This window comes from Mytilinidion resinicola (assembly GCF_010093595.1).
Source record: "Mytilinidion resinicola strain CBS 304.34 unplaced genomic scaffold BDZ99scaffold_10, whole genome shotgun sequence".
Lineage (NCBI taxonomy): Eukaryota > Fungi > Ascomycota > Dothideomycetes > Mytilinidiales > Mytilinidiaceae > Mytilinidion > Mytilinidion resinicola.
In genome coordinates, this window is record NW_022985446.1 from 1,101,136 (window position 1) to 1,120,670 (window position 19,535).

The window sequence follows — 19,535 nt, forward strand, 5'->3', positions numbered from 1 at the left end:
AGAGTGAGGCTTTAGAGAGGATAGAGAGAAGATGTAATTAGTGAGGCGGGCGTGGCGTCTTCACCGCTCTTGATTTACGATAAGAGAGTAGATGAGAGACTTGAAGAAAGAAGAAAGCTGTTTTCGAAGTCAATAGGAGCATCAAAATCTAGATTATAGGAAGCTTGAGGAAGTCCCTAAGCTGTTCACGATGCGTGACGTCTGTGGTTGAGTCTAGAGTATTTTCGCACGAAGATCTCGAAGTTGTGCGGATCGGCGCGGAAGATCTCCCATAGCGCTATTCTCACCTCAAGTCTGTCTTACGATCACTATCTTTGCAATACTACGGCTGTTTCACAATATGCTTCTACGAAAACGTGGGTGACAGTCGTCAAAAGTAACTATGCCACGTGCAAATACTTCAACGTCGCCCACATCACCCAATCACTCCCCGTCCCATAACCACCCTCCTAACCACTGGACTTCGTCAACACCAAAGACTTTTACATGACTCGCATTGGAACTCACCTAGGTACACAAAGAAGTCATTCAAACTCGCTCTCAAGCATGTACGCGCAATGTCAACTTCCACGCACGTATCCATCGTACGATTAGTCAGTCAGGCACAGCTCTCTCACGCCATGATGATTCAACGTCGCTCAGCTATGACTGCACGCATCAAGCTCCACTCTCCTAACCGACCACCCATCGCCAAGCCCAATCCACCCCGTCTATAACGTAACAAAACCACCTAACGTATCCGATGTCGGCATCGTCGCCCACAACCCAAACGCCCGAGGCAACAGGCAAAAACCTCAGGCGAGAAAAGGCGAAACGCCCACCCCATGCTCCGACCACGGGAGATCAGCGCATGCCTTCCCACTATCACGTGCTTAATGAGCGATATACCAGGGCGCTCTTGCAAGGACGTCCCTTACATCCTACTCTCTGAATTCCCGACGCCCAAAGTCCCAGCGTCCCAACAGATTCGCAATTGTCAGTGCGCTTGGCGCCTGGTTGACAAAGGCCCCCGTCTCAGATTCATGACATGAGAGTCGCAATTGGGTCGGTGCTGCCTCCGAACGGCCGCCGCTAGATCTCCCGGGCCAGCTGTCAAGATCTTGTTGGCTGCGCGGCGGCGCAACACACTGAAGCACGGGATTCGGATGGGGCGGTGGGAGCCTGAAACGCCGCGGCATGGGCGTGTGTGTGGCGTGAGAAGGTTGGTTTGACGGCGGCTGGAGGCAGCGAAAGCGTGGAGCTTCTGTGCTTGTGCGAGCTGTGTCTGTGGGAGAGGCAGAAAGATAATAGGGCCTATGGAGGTGGTGCAACGTGAGTGGATTTTGTGTGCCTATAGGTTTAGTCATTTCAGGAACATTGGAATTTTGAGGCGATGAAGGTAGTTACAGGTGTGGAGCAAGGCGCGCAGGCACCGGAAAGGCAGAAAGGCAATCGATCAGAACGGGGACGCAGGAGGGTTGGATTAGTGCTCGTGCATGTGTGCCTCCAGGTCCATGCTGTCGCTTGGAAAGGCACAGAAGAGTTTGCTGATTGATGAAAATGCCTCAGCGCAGTGCAGTCAGTGCAGGACGTACATGTACAGTACGAATTCTTCGGGCCATTTCGCCATTTCACATGGACAATGCTGGCCGTAGAACACGCCGTGTCAACCACTCGTGGCGTGCTCCTGCTGTTGCTGCTGTGGACGGACCCTTTGTGGCCATCCAGTGATGGACGAAGTCCTTGCGTGCTCTCGCACCATTATGGCAGTGAGAATGCAATGCGATGCGATGCGCTCCCTCTCTGAGCGACACGACCTCGAGCTTGTCGGCTTCGGGTGAGCACGACTTTGTCCCCAGGGATGAGGTAGTACAGATTATCCACGTTTTGGTACGACTGCTGCCTATTGCGTGGAGGTCTACAACGATTCCCCGCAGTCGTTGCCTGAGGTTGTGCCTTTATGCGAGGCACCGCTCGGGAGGCAACTGGAGGCGTGCGTTTCGAGTCTAATCACGGGTTAGCACTGTATCAACCTTGCAGCGGGATTGGAGTGCATGCTTCACGTTGACGCTCGGGATGCTGCTCAAGGTCATTTCGGCGCGGCCACGGATGCTGGGGACGGAGGAGAAAACAGTCAATACACATGCACTGCTCCTCCATCTGCAAGATTGCCTGCCCCAGCAACGCAAATTGCTCATGCAGAGTGTATTGCGTCAACCATATTCTGACGACGGCGGGGATCTGGATGCAGAATTAGCGCAGCCGCGACGTCGTTCCGGGAATGCTCAGATCCCTCTCTCGACTTGCGATATTGCATCGGTACCAGCTTCGCCGCACGCACGATGCAGCTCCCACGCACGCCGAGACGAGGCTACTTTGACATACAGCAGGCAATCTCGAAGCGCCTGTTGCGACAGGGTGGCGTGTTGGTTCGCACAGCAGGCAGCTCGGCGCAAACTCGCGAACTGCGCAGAAGCAATGTCAGCCTGGAGAGGTATACGGGTGCGTGCTTGGAGCTGGGCCTGGAATCCGCCACAACACCTTCAGCATTGGCCCCTCTCCAGCGCTGCTGGTGTAACGAGAACGGGCGCGATTGACCGATTCCAAAGTCCCGAAAAGGAGAGCGACAGTGAAAGTTGAGGCCGATCGTGGTGATCGGGCGCGGATCTGTCCGGGCACGCTATCACTTCTCGCTGCCGCAAGCCGTCGGTTGCGTTTTTTGTGGGGAAAGCCCACGGCGCACGAGGGACGAAGCACGCAACACACCCTCACGCCAGCCGCCAAAAGCATCCCGCGGTCCTGCAAGCATGCGGGCACCGGGGCTGCCGATGGCTTATTGGCGCGCTGCTCTCAGCTGCGGCGAAAGGGCGAGCAACCAGAGTGGCAGCCTGCCCAGGAGCGCCAAGAGGGGTGTCCAGGAGAGGCCAGAGAGGGTCCAGCAGAAGAGGGGCCACGATAGAGGAGACGGCACGGGAGGACGAGAGTGGAGGAACGCGCGGATAGAGCGATATTAACGACAGTGCTTCGGCAGCCTCGGGCAGGCGGCGCCAGGCCAAACACTGGTAGGGTCGAATCTCGACGATAACAGTTTCTGGGGTTTGCTCTCTCGCTGTCCTGATAATCTCGCTCTGCGCTGACGCTGCTGTGGCGATCTGCGATAGTCCCCATGAACGCTTGGGGAAAACAGGCTGGGCGCCTTCATGGGCTCTGGCGGCGTGGGGGTTGACAGCGGCCGTCTGTGCCATCCCCGCGGCCATGGCGAATAGCAGGTGAGAGCATATGCAAGTCAACAGCAGTGCGCTTGGCTGGATGCAGCTGCAGGGCCTGTGCCTGCACGACTTGGGCCTTGCAGGCCAACTTCTCCACACTCTGGGGCGAAAGAGGCGCGGCGTGCAGCACGAAGGCGAAGATGCTGTAACTTCGCCATCCCATTTTCGCCGCAGGACGTGACAGAAAGAGGCCCGCGAACGCGTTGACGTCTGGTGACTGCAGCCGAACGGTGAGCGAACGGTCGGTGAACGCCTGTTCGTCGACCCCCTTCCGTCTCACGTCCAACCGCTGAGCAATCCAGGCCAGACTGCTGAACTGGGAGCCGGCCAGGGTCCTGCGCACAGCAACCCTGATGTTGTGCCCCTGTTCTGGGTCGTTCTTTTCGGGTGATTGGTGAGAGCAACTGGCACGGCTAGGGCGTAGGCTGGCTGACGTCGCCGGCACACACTGTTGGGGCGAACCGACGCCATGAATGAGGATTGACGGGGGCCAGGGCAGCCAGGAATATCCTGATAGCAGCGCAACAGGAAATTGGGGCCAGGGCGCCGCCAACGTCAATTGCAGCGTCGGCAGCACCGTCGGGACCGCGGTATGGCGGCGATATGGCTAGCTGCAAGATCGAGCGCGGCCGGTGCGACTCGACGCGGCCACCAGCTCCAAATTGCCCTGGCGTGAGCTTCGCGTGAACTCTGAAGCAGGACAGACTGATTGTGACCTAGCGGGACGACTCGAGGGGCGCGATGGTCGCACCAGATAACGTCTTACGCTGCGGGTGCCCGGCCAGATCAGATGGCATTTTCGCCGCAGCAACCGCGCAACGGGGAGTTGATAATCCATTCCTCGCTCCTCTGTCCATCATCCGCCTGATCAGGCGCATTCCTGGGGCAAATCTGGCGGCGGCCTCTCAGCATACAGGGCTGAACGTAAGACGGCGCCCCTGCGTCCAAGGCCGGTAATGCTTCGCTCAGCAAGACCAAGGCCATGCTGTGTGACGGCGCACACCCTCACCAGTTTGCGATCGTGACCCGGGAGGGCAATCATTGCTGAGACGAGGCTGCTTGGCCTCAACGGGCAAGCTGCACGGGAAGACACAGGCCCAGTGACGGCGTCCACGAATAGCTTGCCGCCCTGCAGCCCCTAGCAAAACAGGTTTGATAGCGGGAGCAGCGCTGCACGCCAGATTGCGTTCTCGTGGTAGAGATTGTGAGACAGCCGGATCGAGGCCATATGGCTTCAGGCGAGGGCCGAACGCGATGATCGCGCTAGAGATGCTCATGATGCTCATGATACTTCCATGAGGCTGTGGCTGGGAACTTGGAACCTGACTTGGATTGACGTGGATTTGAGACTGCATCTTGCAATAGATGTATTCTGCCTCGGATAGGCAGCGAGGACTAGAAGACACGCTAGGGGTTTCAGTGCTGAGATAGACAAGACACCCTGGGATCCATGGGCATTGCGCTTGGCAGCCGCTGCTCGCGGCAGGATGGATTGAAGGTACGGACCGTCGGGACCTTAACACACGAACGGCTCGGTTGAACATAAGGTGGCAGTCTTGCTGGCTGCGTCCGAGGTCGCCCGCAGAGCTATCAGGCTCGTCAAAGCCGTCGGTTTCGAATTCTTCATACCTTTGTAACGCATCAGGGGACCTCAAGCGGCCCAGAGTGGAGGCACGCAGCTGGAGTCGGCCCACCGATGAGCGTGGCCGTGGGTGTCTCTGGCGGCCTCACGCGCTGCATCCAAAAACTGGGGCGCGACGTGGTGTCACAAGAGCCGGAGCAGCACTTCACGCACCGTGATGAGCCCATGCCCCACTGCGCTCGGCCTGCACGCTCTCTGGCGACGCTGTGGACGCGGTGGCCGGCTGGTTCTCTGGCCGCAGCCCGAGCCGAAGCCAGCGCAGAGGTGTCCCGAGAGGAATATGCTGGCGCTGGGCGAATCGCCGCCGACGGGCTCCCGTCGAGCAAAATCGAGAGGCCACCAGCCGGCAGCCAAATTTCAGCGGGCGGCGAATCGAGGCTGGGGCGTTCAGCGATCAGCGACTCCTCGAAGGCTAGCGTGCAGCACAACTCATTTTTCGTAACCGCCGCAACCTGTTCAGGTCGGGCCCTTGTCCAGACGGCATGGTCCTTGCGCGTGGGATGCCATCGCTCGGAAGCGTCCCAGCGCTGCTAGGCCTGCAGATGCGCCCTGCCGCGCCTTGATTCGCTGCAGTGCCAAGGTGTGCCTGATACAAGAGGTCCAGGCTGCCCTCACCACCCGACATTCACTCCCACCGTCTTCTCCACTACGTCTCGCCGTTGCTCGCTGCACTGCCCTTCCGAGCCCTCCGCGTCCATCCCACACCTCGTCGTGTGTCGCTCTCTCTCACCTCATCAACAGGTGACCATTGCTGCCGGCCCGATATAGCTGCCGCCCTCGAGTCATCCAACTTTGCTCGACATCTTCCACCATTTGCACCATTTCCAGCATTTGCACCACTCCCGCTCACTCTTCACCATGACGACCGAACTCGACTGGTCCCACGACTTCTGCCTCTCCTGCGACCGCCAAATCGCCGAGGGTGCATACTGCTCGCAGGCCTGCCGCCTCGCCGACCTCGAGAAGGCGGGCACATCAGAGCCCCAGACGCCCATGAACTTCTCCTCGTCCGCTGCTTCGTACGCATCGTCGAGTGCTGGCTTCTATCTCCCGCCCGCAGTCAATTTTGCGGCGTACAAATCCACCTCTACGAGGCTCGATTCGGCCCCAACTAGTCCCAGCTACTACTCCACCTCCACCACCCTAAGCTCCTACTTCCACACCCCGGCGTCCACTGGCTACGCCTCGGCGTCACCACCAAAGCGAAGCTTATCACCCTCATCGTCTCGGTCTTCGCTTTCTTCCATCACCTCCACGCAGCCCACGCAGGGCCTCTCTGCCCAGGCCGCCCACGAGCTGAAAGGCTACGTGAGCGCCTTCGACCAGACTCGTGACCGCAAACGGCGGCAAACCCATCACTAAGGGGCTCCTCCTGGGAGGGCGTGTCATGTCACCACGCCCCGCCTCCCACGTTACGAACTCTACGGGAATCATTACGGAGCACTGGGCCACTGGAGTTTTCTCGCACGGTGGGATACCACTTTTGTCGGCATTTGTATAGCGTCACCTGCTTTTCCCTGCAGCATTGTCCCGGCGCCTGTTTATCAGCCGGGACGCGGCGTCTGTCGAAGTACTCGTTGTATTGCATGATAGGCCGAGGGTCGCTTTGGGCCTCCGCCTTGTACCATTTTTTACTCTGTCCTGCGTCTTTCTTACTGGTGCGATGCTCAAAAAGCATGGATTTTGTTTCCTTTGTTCGAGTTCGGTTACGCTACGGTGTAACACTGGACCTCGTGAATGTCTCTGGAAACGACCGGAATAGTTGGTCGATATTTGGAGTTACACGACTGTGTCATTTTGTGGGCTGAGTAGCCTGTGTTGGGGAATCGACCAGGCACGGGGGCATGGCATATCTCTCCGCATCATCATGGACGCCGGTCTCTGGCGTCCCAACTCTTCTCATCCTCGTACGCGCAGCGCGATATTTGCGGGCTAGCAGCGGTGCAGCATCTGATCTAGTATGTAGCTCTGCCTCTCAAACAAATAGAGGCAGTCCATCACGGGCCCAGCTCGGATGGCAGCAATACAACCCAAGTCATGTCTAAGACAGGCTATTCACAATCACTCAGTCCTTCTCCAATGTCGTCTTCGCAGTCACCTAACTTTCTCCACATGTCTTCTTCACAAGCACCTAACTTTTCTCCATCATTCCGCCATAACCTCCGTCTAAAACGTAGAGCCGTCTGCTCGCCAAACCGCGTTTGACATCCAGTACCATAGTCCACAGCTCACGCGCTATTCCCTGAGGCGGTCGGGTACTTGCACCATGGATAGCCCTTCGCACCGTTCACGACAGCTGTCTATGACGACAAGCTAAGGCGTCAAAGCCCAGTCACCGATCACGCCGTTAGCCAGTTCCACAGCCCAGGCACGGCGGCTGCCGTGACAGCGTCTCTCTGGTCAATGAACTGCGTGGCGCTTTTTAACTTTTCTCACGCAGACGGTTCGAGAATTGTCAGGTGTCAGGCACGCCGAAGCGGGTGAGTTTTTCAAAGTGTCTTTGCTTTTTGCTTTTGCGGTCGCTGCCGGCATGCCGCGTTGCTTTTTCTGCAAAGCTTTGCCGTGTCGGAAGAGCAGCATCGGCTCGCTTGGATGCCATCTGGACGCTCTTCGATCGAGCGGCTCCACAGTCAGTGCGTGGGCGCGGGTATCAGCCAGCACAGACAGCACAGACGCTGAAAACTCTGCCGCTGACGAGACAGCGCAAAGGCTGAGCTGAAGTCACGATGGGCAGGCGGGCGTTTGAGCAAAGCCCGACCATGTCAGCAGCTTACAGAGAGGCATCAGGGTCGTCCGACGGTCGGAATCAGCTCCACACTTCGCACCCACACCAACACAGAAGCAGACCACAGTCTACCCACCCAAATCGCTCTTTCCCCGCAGCGCGGCCCGCCGACAGTCGCTAGCGAGCGCCAAACTCCGAGTTTGTGCAGCAGCAGGGACCACTTCCTGGCATGGCGTGCGGGAGTGACTGAGTGAGTGAGTGGAAAAAGCAAGCCCCTTTTCGGTCTCCCCAGCCGTCCAACCAGCACGGCCGCAGAGCTCGTGTCGCAGTGTCGCCATCGCGCTCTAGACCCGCCCGCGACTGTCCTCCTGCTGCTTTGAGGCCTCTATCGATGTCGCGCAGAGGGGCTTGCATTTGCAGCTCTTCCTGCATCTCCGCGAGACGAACAAAGGGGACAGACTAGCTGATGGCCCGACGGACGAAATGGCCTCATTCCGCGCTCTATCCTCGGATTCGTTTCCGCCAACCAGCGCGCATTTCTCGAAGCTTCGTTGGCGTCGTCTTTGCCAGTCATCGTCAGCGACCTGGGAGTGCTACTGCGAGTGATGGCACTAGGCCTGCGACCTGCCCGATAACCAGATAGCGGGCACCTGTGGAGACGGCGACAACAACAAGTACCGTGATAGCCGGGCCCAAGACGATCCTTTCGCCAGCCACCGTCGTCGGCTGCTCTTTCGTCATCGTGAACCTTGGAACGCGCTTCGGCCTTAGTGTATTGCCGATTGTTCGTGGACATAGCCTGCACGGCTTTCGCGCTCTATCACGGTGGGTCTGTTTGTTCTCTCTCTGTTTCACTGTTTCACTGTTTCACTGTTTCACTGTTTCACTGTTTCACTGTTTCACTGCTTCCTGCAAGTGCAATGCTGCATCCATCTCAAAAGACGCGCGTGCATCGCGACCATCAAAGGATGTCGCCGGAGCTCCCCAGCCTTCTCTCCTCTCCTCAGACGCCGCGCCGTGATTGATCGGCCTCGTTGCGTGTGCCTCACCACGGGAGCGAGCGGCCTCGGACCCCGCATTTCGCGGAAGCTCAGGGTTGTTCCCTGGAATCTCCAAACGCCCAGGGCCTGGGGTGTTGTTGGGATTGCCTCAAATCTCACGACAGAGTAGATTCCTGGATATTCTCCGTTTGACGCCGCTCTCTGTGTGCGAGAAGTGCACAAGCATGTGCTGCGTACCCTGGGAAGAAAAGCTCATGGACAACGGCCCTCGGAAGCTCTTACGAGAAGCAAAACACAAGTGACGAGATCCCACACCTGCATATTCAACGACTCATTATTGCAAGGTTGCACCTGACCCCAATTTCTCCTCTCTCTCCAGCCACCAGCCACCGCCATCGGTCTCGACGGTAACTGGAACCGTGTCATGTCACGAATCCCTCGCCGCCAGCACCCACCCGAGACAGGCAGCTCAGTCACATCACGAAACCGAGCCGTTGCACCACAGTGTGGGGAAGTGGCGTCTTGTGACTTTAGTGTCACTCTCTCCGCCGCGTGACTTCTTAAATACCCGAGTTGTATACAATACTTCTCGTATTGCGTAATTGCAGCGTAGCTCCTGACGAGAGAAGGCTGGGTATTAGTACCATTCCCGAAAGAGAGGAGTGCTCCTAGCGTCCTCACCACCACGCTGTCCTTATCATTATGCAGGAACTCTCTAACCCGTTCCCAAGACATGCGGGGTGGTGCAAGACATACAGCCACCGTCACGCCACGGACCTTAAACCTCCTTTTATCACCCACTTGGTCTAAGATGGTTTTCTCACCGCTACGATAGCCGTCTCCCTATGTTCTCCGTATCGTACTGAAGTCTGGTGACTGTGGGATGGGTTGTTTCACCGATGGCAAGGTAGATGCTTTCATGTGGAGTGAACTCTAATCTTTCCTCACCGCTACGATATCCAAGAGAGTGTTAAACTGCGACTTGAAGACGGTAGTTTCACTGCTGCAGCTATTGTTGATGAAATAACAGTTCTTGTGCAAAGCTAATTCATTCGTTTCTCACCGCTTCCCTATATAAAGGGGATGCTTGTATAAGGACTGGATCGTACGATGGATTGTCTCATCACTCCATACTTCACCCAATGCCACAACTAACAGCATGGGGTTTGCTCTTTGAAAGACCTCTTTTTATAATTATTTCTAATTGTCGATAATAGCGGTCAGAAGTGTCTTATTCTCGACTCCTCATGGGAGTTTCCCTAAAGACATGAAACGGAAATTGTGAATCCCATCACAACATCATACTCCCTATCACGTTTGTTCGCGGCATCCGAGAAACTAGAATCCCCATGCAGAGTCTAACGCAGAATCTAGACTTCCCCATCATCCAACGTAAGACATACCCACCGCCCGGCAAGAAACCTCGTCTCTTCTCCACCCGTACCATATCCACCAATCAACTCCACCCCCCTTCCAGCCTCTCTCAAACCAAACAAATACCTCTACTACGAGCAAAGAACCCCCGGCTCAAAAAAACCTCCTCGGTCCGACCCCGATTCCAAATCCGTGGTCTAGATCTCCACAATTCCGTTCCGCGCAAAACAGGCCCGCTTTTTGGAGCCCATGGAGACAACTCCGCTTAGCGCCATCCTAGCTCCAGCTTTATCGCTTGTCTAGTCTACATCGCTCCTCTCTAGCTCACATCTCTCCCATCATCGATTCTCTAGTTCCCGATTCTCTCCAGATCTCTAGCTCCAGACTGCTCTTTCGATCGCGCGGCTTGCGCTATCGCGATGGCGAATCCAATACACTAGCCAGCGGCGTGGTCGTGTTGGGGGCTGGGATAGGCCGGGTGAGATTTTGATGTTGTTCCGAAGGGAGGGCGGGGGGGGAGGGCTGACGTCGTGTGAGGCATTTCCCAAGATTTCGGGTGTTGTTCCCAGCTTGGTGAGGTAGTGGTCTGCGGACTGGTAGGTGTAAGACGTAGGAGGCGCTTTTGGTAGATAGAGTTCCGCGTAGGTAGAACGATGTGGTGAGTGGTAGAGATAGGGGTGTGGGTTTGGGAGAGGATGGCGAGTGGGTACAGCGTCGCCTTTGGCCCACCTGCCCCCCGAGTAATTTGGTGTAGGCTCTCGCGGATGGAGGTTTAGGTGTGGTAATACTTTCATAAGAGTTCGTTTTATTTAGGTAACTAACGCTTTCGCGGAAACGTTTCCATGCAAACGCTCTTAGCCTGTCTTTTAAGACATATACGCTGCTGCAAGAGTGAGCAGAAAACGAGGGAACTACCTTCGTCGTCCTCAAGAAAAAGACCCGAAGTGACCTAGGGCTTACGCATCAGAAGAACTCATTCAATTAAGCTGAATATCACTGTATTCGCTACCTATAGTTACTCAACTGCCCACAACAGACAACTCCCCCAAGTGTTTCAAAGCCTCAATTCTCAAGCAATAACCCTGATACTCGGGCTTCACACACCAAATCAATAACCAACACAGTAGTAGAGCAGCAGCCCTTGCTCTTTTAGGAAATCTGGACATAGCTCAAAGCGAGCGTGTGCGTCGTCGACGCCGAGGACATCCAACGCGCCCAACGCAGAATTTGGTGGTTTCCAAGGTAATGTCCCCCCCGGACCATGTCTGCGCCGTGGACGCCGATTTGGATGCAAGATAGGCCATAGGCCGATGAGAGAGAGAGAGAAAGTATCAGACAAAAGGAAGAAGAGGACCAACAGGTACCATAGAAGGAAAACCTCGGCTTGGGGGAGGAGAGATATCTCATCTCAGAGACACCTCATACCTGCAATCCAGCCCAGCGCCTTTCCCTCACGAGGTAGCCGTCTGTTCCATGCCTGCTCCCGCCGCAGCAGTCTTGATGCCTCCGTTCGCGGCCGGCAAGCCAGCCTTCCGCATCTTCTGCTTCTCGGCCCACTCTCGCGATGCGATTCTGCCGCGCTCCGCCGCCTCTGCGCGCGCCCGCTTGGCCGCGTCTTCCTTCTCGCGCCTGATTCGCTCCCGCTCCTGGTTCTCCATCTTGTCGCGGTTGAAGACTTCGCGGCCCTTGAGACGCTGCGTCGCGACATCCGCAGGCGTCATGGCGGGCTTGTGGAGGGGGGGGATAGTCGGGCCCCCGATGCTACTGACGCGCTTTACGGCAGTGTTCGCTGTGGAGAGGTTGAACGCAGGACGCTCACGCTTCTCGGCTGGGTTTGTGGGTGTATGGGTACCGCTGAGCAGGCTCGACTGGCTTTTGGTGTTGGTTATGAGGGTGCTCTGACGCTTCGCGCTTGTCGCGGTGGTGGTGGAGCTTGTGCGTTTCAGTGAGATGGCGTTTGTGGGGTCGTTCTCCTTCTCTTCGGTGCTACCGCCTTGCATCAGGCTTTCCCGCGCTTTGCTGGCTGCTGTCTGCTTGACTAATGCTGGGGCTTTGCGGACAGGGGCGGGACGAGCTTTGAAGGTGGGTTTCTTGGCAGCCTCTTCTTCTTCCCTCTTCTGGCGTTCCTCGCGTTGGGCCTTGAGCCTAGCGGCTACGGCTTCCCCGGGGAGCTGGAAGGTTGACTTAGTTGGTGGTTTTGTCGACTTTGGTGGCGGCGGAGGGGTTGGGAAGGAGACGCTGATGGGACGACGCTTGGATGCTAGATAGCCCGTGACTTCGCCAGAAGCAGCCTTTGGCTTCGGTTCATTGGCTTTCGAGGCATTTCGTACGCTAGCAGAACGGGCGAGGGACGGTCTCGCCGTTGAGAGTGGTCGTGTCTTGGTGGCTGTAGAAGTCGTTGGGCCTTCCTTGAGCGATTTGGGAACCGTTGGATTTCGTGATACTCTGTTTGTGACGGGTGCTTTGGTGGTCAGTGGCTTGGCTGTTGCTGTCCGCGCCTTGGGGGTAGCCCTCGTCGTTGGCTTCTTCGTAGGGGACTTCTCGCCCGATTCCAACGCATCCAAGTGGGGGAACGCTTTGGCAACTTGCTCAATGGCATCGTCGAGCGCGTCAAGAGCCTCGATCGAATCCTCTAGGCGGATCGGTGACCTGCCAGGCGACCTTGACGAGCTGCGTATGCTAGGCACTTCCTCCTCGGATGGCTTCTCAGACATGAGGACTTTTAGCTCTGAAAGGTCTGGCGTGATTATTACCTCAGGCGCGGGTGATCCGACGACCTCCACTGTAGGCTCTGGTGCTTCTTCTTGGGCTGGGCTTGATTGTGAAACCTCTTGCTGGATTGGAGCAGCTTCCTCAGGCTCCACAACCTGTGCTTCGGGCTCCACAAGCTCTGCTTCAAGCTCAACATTCTCTATTCCCGGAGCTGATGTCTCCTCGAGTTCCTGCTCGACCTTCTCTTCAACAGGCTCTTCTATTGGCGGCGTCTGGTGCTGTAACTTGGACAATTCCTCCTCCGCCTTCGCCAACTGCCGCCTCGTCATGCGTACCGCGCGCGGTGGAGAAACTGGGCGCTCCTCGAGCATAGGCACTTGAACAACATCTGTACAGCAGTCAACTTCCATTCCAGCAATCCCAACCACACGCCACACAAACTCACCTCCATTGCCCTCCTTCGCGAGCTCCTCCACAGCGCCATCACTCGCCGGACTACCAGCCGCCTGTCTCTCATCCTCCAGCACCACAGCCTGCTGCTGCTCCACCTCGATCTCCTCTTCAGCCTTCTTGCCCTTCTTCCCCTTCCGTCCGCCCTTGGCGGCCTTCGCTTTCTTCCCTTGCGCCATCTCCTCCCCCTTCTCTACCTCAATAACGGCAGTATTCCCCGCAATCTCTCCCAGTGGCGCACGCTCCTTGAAAGGCGTGAAGGGCAGTGGCACGGCAGCTGCGCTGCTGTCGTCGACGTGGATGGCTTCGGCGCGCAGTGCAGAGCGCGTCTGGCGCATACTTGGTCGCGGACGCGTAGATTGAGATGGTGGTGCTGCGCGCGGGGTGTGTTGGTGGTATTCGAGTAGATATGTTAGTGTAGTTGTTGATTAGTTACGCGTGGTGCGGCGGGACAGTGGGCGCGGATGGTGGATGTGTGTGGTTTGGGGGAGTGAGGTTGTGATTCGGAGATTTCCCAGATGCTGGGGCTGTTGATCGAGCACGGGCGCGTTTGTTGACGATCTACTGTGTTGCTTAGACGACGTAGCCGAGGGCAATCGGGAAGCTTGAGACCTCGGGCACGAGACGGGCTTTGATTTCTATATTGTTCATTGTTGAATGATAGAGGTGAGTGTCTTGTATTTCAATTCTTTAATGGTGATGTCGTCTAAAACGACCCAATTACATGCACGAGTTTCCCTTGCCTAGAGGTGCCACGTTGCTAACCCGCATCAGATGATTGATTTGCATCCAGGATACATTCACTAGCTATTGCAATTCGCTCAATGATTGATTCTCCTCCTAGATTGAATTACGCGCGGTCATTAATCGTGCTACAGTTCACTCATGAGGGGTAACCACTAGAAAAGAGCAACAGCCTTCTTCAGTTATCAAGTTCCATACGATGGACTTCCGGCTTAAACATATCAAAACGAAGAAGAAGCTATGACCTACTTCTTCCCTTTTATCCCCTCCTCCAATGAAGATCAAGTTTCGCTTCGGGGAAATCACCGCGTGGCTGTTCGTCAATCCACATCCGACGTACAACCGGAACGACGTACAGGATTAATATTCACATTCATTCGATTTTAGGCTTCTACTTAGAATGTTCTTCTTTCCTTCCTTCCTACATAGTAGTCGCCCGCTATATCAGAGACAGCCTTTCAAAATCCTTGACCACGGGCGGTTCCTTATTCCTAGCCGCCTCCTCCATACTGTCCCACAACACCCCATCCGCCCCAACCGGCCTATCAGAGCCTTCCGCACCGACGCTTACCTCCGCTGCTGCCTTCTTTTCAACTTGGAATACCTCATCTACAGACTCTTTACACAGCCCAACCACATCCTCCATCGCCTGTGCAACCGTTGCTGCTCGCTCCCGCATCTTCCGTCTCACCAACCCCTTCACTAATCTCTGCACCTCCTCATTAATGGTGTTGATCCGCTCCACCAGTCGGCGGATGGAGTTGACGAGGTATTCTTCCTCGTAAACACTGCCCTTCTTACCCCTCGCGCGCTTCCGTTCTTCGCGTCGGCGGTTCTTAGAGGTTTTGCGGGTAGTGGTGGTATTGATTGTGCCGGTGCGGTTGGTGTAGCGGGTCATGAAGGTTCCGGCCGATGTGGAGGCGTCGGTGGGAGCGAGGGAGATATTGTCGGGGATGTCTGGGTGTTCGGCACCATCGAAGAAAGCGACTTTTGTGTATTAGTAAAGTCAGCTATGAAACGCAATGCTGAATGAATAAATGGAAACGAAGAGCTTACGCGGATCCTCTGCCTTCTTCACCCGCAGCACTCGCAGTCGCGGAACCTGTGCTCCAAGCTGCCCTTTGCAATCTGCTAAAAGTTCCGTCATAGTCGCCGAGCTCTCCACTAAGCCTGGATCAATCACGCCCTCGATTAGCGCGGGTTGCCGTTTCTGTTCGACGACGAGGATGGCGCGCGAGAAGTAGTAGCCTTTGCAGAACATGCGTGCTGCCGTCTCGACGTCGGAGAGGAATTCGAGATGAATCGTTGCTGCAGCGAAGAAGTCTCTGGTCTCGCTGAGCCCTTCTGCGAGTGTCGTTGCAAGAGATGTGAAGTCCGTGTCGGGCGTGCCTGCCTTCAGGGCACTGGAGAGGCTCTCCTCCCATAGGTTTGCCGATCGCCAGGCATCGCTGGCTGCTGCGTAATTATCGAGGGACTCGTAAGCTGTAATCCATTAGCTAGGTTCGCCATTTGGGAGGGTCGTAGATACCATGCGCAGCTAGTTCGTACTGGTTGTTATTGTTGAGGTAGTCGGCGTAGAGCCCCATTATCTCATTGTAATGTCCCGGCTGGTACTTGAATAACTCAAGGGCTACAGTGTAAAGGCAGTGTTTCTCAACGTATGCGTTTAGCTCTTCAAATGCTTGGAGATCATAAAGATGTCCTAATGCTTTGCCGTATCGTGCTAGTTGATTATCGATCTGGAACTTGCGGCGCAAAATCGATAGTTCGTGGAGGGACTGGAGATGTGGGAGGTACTCCCGAGGATCCTAGAAATATGTCAGGTACCGCGTTGGCTGATACTGTCGTATGCCCGCTCACCTTTTGCGACTGTTGAGCGATTAGAAGAGCCAATTCGAGATTGTAGAGCCCAAGAGCGTTGTCATAGAGTTGATTAACGTCGGCTAGGAAGCAGATATGTTCTGCTATTCTCTCTGTGAAAGGATCTTGCTGAGCTGTAGCCTTGGATTAGTGCATCAAATTCCTTGGACAACTGCCCTGAAAAGCAACCTATACAAACTTACCTTGAAGCTCCCCTATCATGGACAAGCCCGCATCGAGGTCGGGCGGGTTCTTGCATACGTGTGCTGTGATGATGCTTTGCAAATATTTCTGCCCGCATGCTTGGAATGCTTTCAAGAAAGCATCGCACACTCGGTTCAGCTTGGATGATTTCCCAATAGACACGGTCTTAACGGTTCCGTTCGGAATTACACCATTAGTAGAGGATGATAGATCCTTTGCAGTATTTTTGTACATAGTTTGCGACACATCTTCATCTCTGCGTTTGTTAGCTGTAGTCTATATCCATTCTCATAGTTCCACAAACCGGAGCTGGGAAAGGAAGAGATCAATGTGCTCGACATTCTGAATCTGGTCTACAAACGTGCCTATGTTCGCCATGAATTGCTCGGGCGCATGGTCGTGTATGATGTTCATATCCACGCGCTGATTGCGGCATGCTAGGAACGCTCGTTTATAATTCAATCTGTCGATGCTTTTGCGGATCCCAGCTAGCACGAGAGCTCGAGGATAAATAGTCTCCAAGTTACCTCGCGGCATTTGTAGGACAACTGCGTAAATAGACGGCATGACGGAAACCAGTCGTGCCCCGCGTTCGATAGTTCTGCACCTTTCGTCAACCTCAGGCTCGTCCGGGGGAATCTCAAGATCTAAGAATGTCAGCGTGAAATTTCGAGTTATCAACTAGTGTCTGACCTTCATCTTTTGCAATGTGAACGAATTTTATGTAGTGTTGAGTAGTTGTGAATATCAAATGGGCAGACGTGACCAGAAACGAGGTGCAGTTCCTAGCGAGAAGGCGGCCATTGGCATACAAAACTCCGCTCGTAGTTAGGCCGAAACAAATATTCTGCCTTTGTTAGTACAGATAGACAGGTGGAATTTGCTCTACTTACCTCATCCGCATGAACTACGACTTGTACCAGCGATACCGGCGATGGGAATTTGGCAACGGAAGCAAGGCAGAGGTCTTCAACCTCAGGGGCTGACTGTTTGGTAGCAATACTTGATATAGCACCATTCGAAGTCTGGACGAATAGACCTGTTCTATCCAGGCTGGAAGTGATATTCGAACTGCTTCTCATCCCTGACACGCCCCCATAAGAGGTGACGCCTTGCTCTTCACATTTCCATAGAGTACTTGCGGATCCGTTCCATTGGTCAGTGATCAAGAAGATATCAGTATCTGAAACGAAAGCTATTTGGCGTGGGTAGTGATTCGGTGGACTAGCACAGCGCCAAACTAGGGTGGGTTCAGGAACTGGTTTCTTGTGGATGTCAAGCGCAAATACATATACCCCCTCTCTTGTGAGAATGGCAATTCGCGAATTGGCTGCAGATACAGCAGCATCTAGCGCAATTTCTGGCAGATTGATCTGATGGAGGGACATTGGTGGAGGGATGTTTGTGAGTCTCATGGGAGTGAGCTTCAAAGATGCTGTGATTTGAATCGTTAGTATGAAAACTGACAAGGAAAGGCTGGGTTTCATACCTCCATCAATCACACATAGAAGGCCAAAGTCGTTTGGAGCCACTGTGGGGCCGCTGGCCGCCGTGAGAACATACTCTAGCATTTGAACTGCATCTGCTCTGTTGTCAGCCAGTGAACTTGGATGGGACATGCCCTTAGCTTACCAAATGTTGCTACAGAAATGCGAAGAGGTCTCTCAGGATGCCAACTATTGATAGCAGCGCATTTGGACTCTGTTTTCGGAAACTCTAGCTCCTGCTTCAGGTAGTAGTGATAGTTCCCCATGGTCCAAAGCTGGACTTTGTTCGAATACCCAACAGCGAGGACGCTCGAGTCGCTGTTCCAACTTAGAGTCAAAGGTATGGTAAGAAGGTCAAACTCTTCAGAGGATAGTCGTAGACTGAATTGACCGTGACGAAGGCCGTTCCTCTCGAACAATACGACGTCAAGACCGTCTTTTAGCCGTTGCACTCCGGCGATGATATTTCCCGACGGTCGCCAACTAAGAGCCCCTTCGAGCCCATCCACAGGCTCGCTGACGCTATCAAGTAGACCTCCTCGGGAGTAGACTCGAATCAATCTTCGCTTCTCGTCTTCAACAGTATTTATAGCAACATATGCACCGTCGCCTCTCCAGCTGATGGTTGCCGAGCGGTCATCATGTGGGCTAAGCACTCCATCGTCGACATGCTCTGGCATTGTAGGGTCCCGTAACGCTTTGGCTCTTTTGCCTTTGAACTGCGTTTCAGCTTTACCCCAGCCAACGGAGACATGACGTGATTCTTTCAGATCTTCTCTGCTCAAAGTAATGCTTGTGAGGCTTTCGAACTCTCGGGTCATGTAGAGAAGGGTGTTGGCGTGTGTGGTGATGGCCACAATCTCCTCATCGGGCGACCACGCAGCTGCAGATATGCCTGCGTCTACTGAGCCTACGATTTCTATGGTGACTTCTCCAGGGAGCGATTGCTCCCGAACGAGTATTATATCTCCTCCGGCTAGGATAAGACATGTTGTTGAAGAACCTGAGAAATAATGGAGATCCAATATTGAGTCGCAAAGAAGACTTGGCAAAGGACATGGAGCGTTCCAAGATGAGATGGGTATCATAGGGTCTTCGCCAGAAGCTGCATCTTGACGCAGGCGTTTGAGCTCGATTACGGCACTCGACTCAGACGGCCCAAAGGCGCATATCAGTGAGTCCTTAGTGGTATCCCACGCAGTAGCAGCAAGTGGAAGAGGATTGTCGGGAAACCGAACTAGTAACCGTCCGGCATTCCTTAGGTTGCGCATTGCGGAATTCGCTCTCGAGGCAACAGACGATTTGTTGCTTCTAGGAATGAGTGTCTAGTTGAAAGTGCTGAAAATTTATGGATGGGGTCGAAAATTTCCTAAAGCTGTCAAGGTGCAGTTGAAGCTTCTTTGCCGAGCCAAGGCCGACCCAAGAAGAGCTCCCGCGGCGTCATCAAAATTGAAGGCATCACGATTGGAGCACAGATATTAAAGGTGGTTTCACTGAGGGCGTATCTTCACACTGGGTTCTTTGTACAATTGCTACAATGTGGTGTAGCCCACGGTTCGCTGATATGTCCTCTCCGTCTACCCGTGATAATGCCTCTCCCGACCTATTCCATTGCATTAGATGCTCTCTAAGGCTTGTTCTTCTTTGTCTGCCAGACTGCGGTTCGGTAGTATGGTTAGTTTGTGCTATGACTGCCAAATATGGGCAGCAATGGGGCTCACCAGCGACAAGGAATGGCGCCGCGAATCCAACAGCTGTGCCCTGATTAGCGGTGCTTGTGCTTCGCGATGTGCCCGTGACATACCACAGAACCCCCAGAATCTCAGTGCAAACCACTTGGTCAATGGGTTGAATGGCAGATTGCTTCGAGGTCCCTCCGGGTAGTGGTACGGGCTGTCCAGACGGGCGCGGGTCGACTGGAAGCCGCGGCGGGAGACGAGCGACGTCGTGGTGGACGCACGGAAGGCAGCGCGGGCAAGCATCTACACCGATTAGCTGGCAACAGACCTAGGGCGGTAGAGCATACGATTGCGGATAGCTGAGGAGCAATTGGGGAGAGTGGAGAGTCGAGATGTCAAGGAGCGTGGT

The 19,535-nt window shown here is 54.8% G+C and overlaps 8 protein-coding genes across 8 annotated transcripts; 3 read left to right on the plus strand and 5 right to left on the minus strand.

Moving 5' to 3' along the window:
- The first annotated feature begins 724 nt into the window (after positions 1–724).
- Positions 725–1,055, plus strand: BDZ99DRAFT_463409 (uncharacterized protein). Its single transcript, XM_033720078.1, has one exon. It carries the CDS (start codon positions 743–745, stop codon positions 929–931), a length of 189 nt encoding a protein of 62 aa, XP_033576589.1. The 5' UTR covers positions 725–742; the 3' UTR covers positions 932–1,055.
- On the minus strand, positions 819–1,802 carry BDZ99DRAFT_32973 (uncharacterized protein). Its single transcript, XM_033714298.1, has 4 exons — positions 1,586–1,802; positions 1,387–1,526; positions 918–1,330; positions 819–861 (listed from the first exon to the last, which is right to left on the minus strand). The coding sequence occupies exons 1-3, from the start codon at positions 1,599–1,601 to the stop codon at positions 977–979; spliced, it is 510 nt and encodes a 169-aa protein (XP_033576590.1). The 5' UTR covers positions 1,602–1,802; the 3' UTR covers positions 819–861; positions 918–976.
- Positions 1,803–1,883: 81 nt separating this feature from the next.
- BDZ99DRAFT_32908 (uncharacterized protein) lies at positions 1,884–2,683 on the plus strand. The gene has a single exon (XM_033714297.1). The coding sequence runs from the start codon at positions 2,056–2,058 to the stop codon at positions 2,617–2,619; it is 564 nt and encodes a 187-aa protein (XP_033576591.1). The 5' UTR covers positions 1,884–2,055; the 3' UTR covers positions 2,620–2,683.
- A 494-nt stretch (positions 2,684–3,177) lies between these two features.
- Positions 3,178–4,290, minus strand: BDZ99DRAFT_477020 (uncharacterized protein; the record flags this gene model as incomplete). Its single annotated transcript, XM_033722089.1, has 3 exons — positions 3,178–3,612; positions 3,698–3,938; positions 4,163–4,290. The coding sequence occupies 3 exons, from the start codon at positions 4,288–4,290 to the stop codon at positions 3,178–3,180; spliced, it is 804 nt and encodes a 267-aa protein (XP_033576592.1).
- Positions 4,291–5,499: 1,209 nt separating this feature from the next.
- Positions 5,500–6,266, plus strand: BDZ99DRAFT_33104 (uncharacterized protein). Its single transcript, XM_033714299.1, has one exon. The coding sequence runs from the start codon at positions 5,749–5,751 to the stop codon at positions 6,250–6,252; it is 504 nt and encodes a 167-aa protein (XP_033576593.1). The 5' UTR covers positions 5,500–5,748; the 3' UTR covers positions 6,253–6,266.
- A 2,488-nt stretch (positions 6,267–8,754) lies between these two features.
- Positions 8,755–9,658, minus strand: BDZ99DRAFT_33117 (uncharacterized protein). Its single transcript, XM_033714300.1, has one exon. The coding sequence runs from the start codon at positions 9,349–9,351 to the stop codon at positions 8,869–8,871; it is 483 nt and encodes a 160-aa protein (XP_033576594.1). The 5' UTR covers positions 9,352–9,658; the 3' UTR covers positions 8,755–8,868.
- A 1,317-nt stretch (positions 9,659–10,975) lies between these two features.
- BDZ99DRAFT_463416 (uncharacterized protein) lies at positions 10,976–13,604 on the minus strand. The gene is made up of 2 exons (XM_033720079.1): positions 13,148–13,604; positions 10,976–13,090 (listed from the first exon to the last, which is right to left on the minus strand). The coding sequence occupies exons 1-2, from the start codon at positions 13,488–13,490 to the stop codon at positions 11,442–11,444; spliced, it is 1,992 nt and encodes a 663-aa protein (XP_033576595.1). The 5' UTR covers positions 13,491–13,604; the 3' UTR covers positions 10,976–11,441.
- Positions 13,605–14,171: 567 nt separating this feature from the next.
- Positions 14,172–19,429, minus strand: BDZ99DRAFT_444051 (IkappaB kinase complex, IKAP component; the record flags this gene model as incomplete). Its single annotated transcript, XM_033717876.1, has 12 exons — positions 14,172–14,883; positions 14,953–15,378; positions 15,425–15,704; positions 15,757–15,890; positions 15,960–16,216; positions 16,265–16,607; positions 16,654–16,807; positions 16,854–17,395; positions 17,450–17,542; positions 17,593–18,729; positions 19,169–19,201; positions 19,252–19,429. 12 exons carry the CDS (start codon positions 19,427–19,429, stop codon positions 14,336–14,338), a joined length of 4,125 nt encoding a protein of 1,374 aa, XP_033576596.1. The 3' UTR covers positions 14,172–14,335.
- Positions 19,430–19,535: the final 106 nt, after the last annotated feature.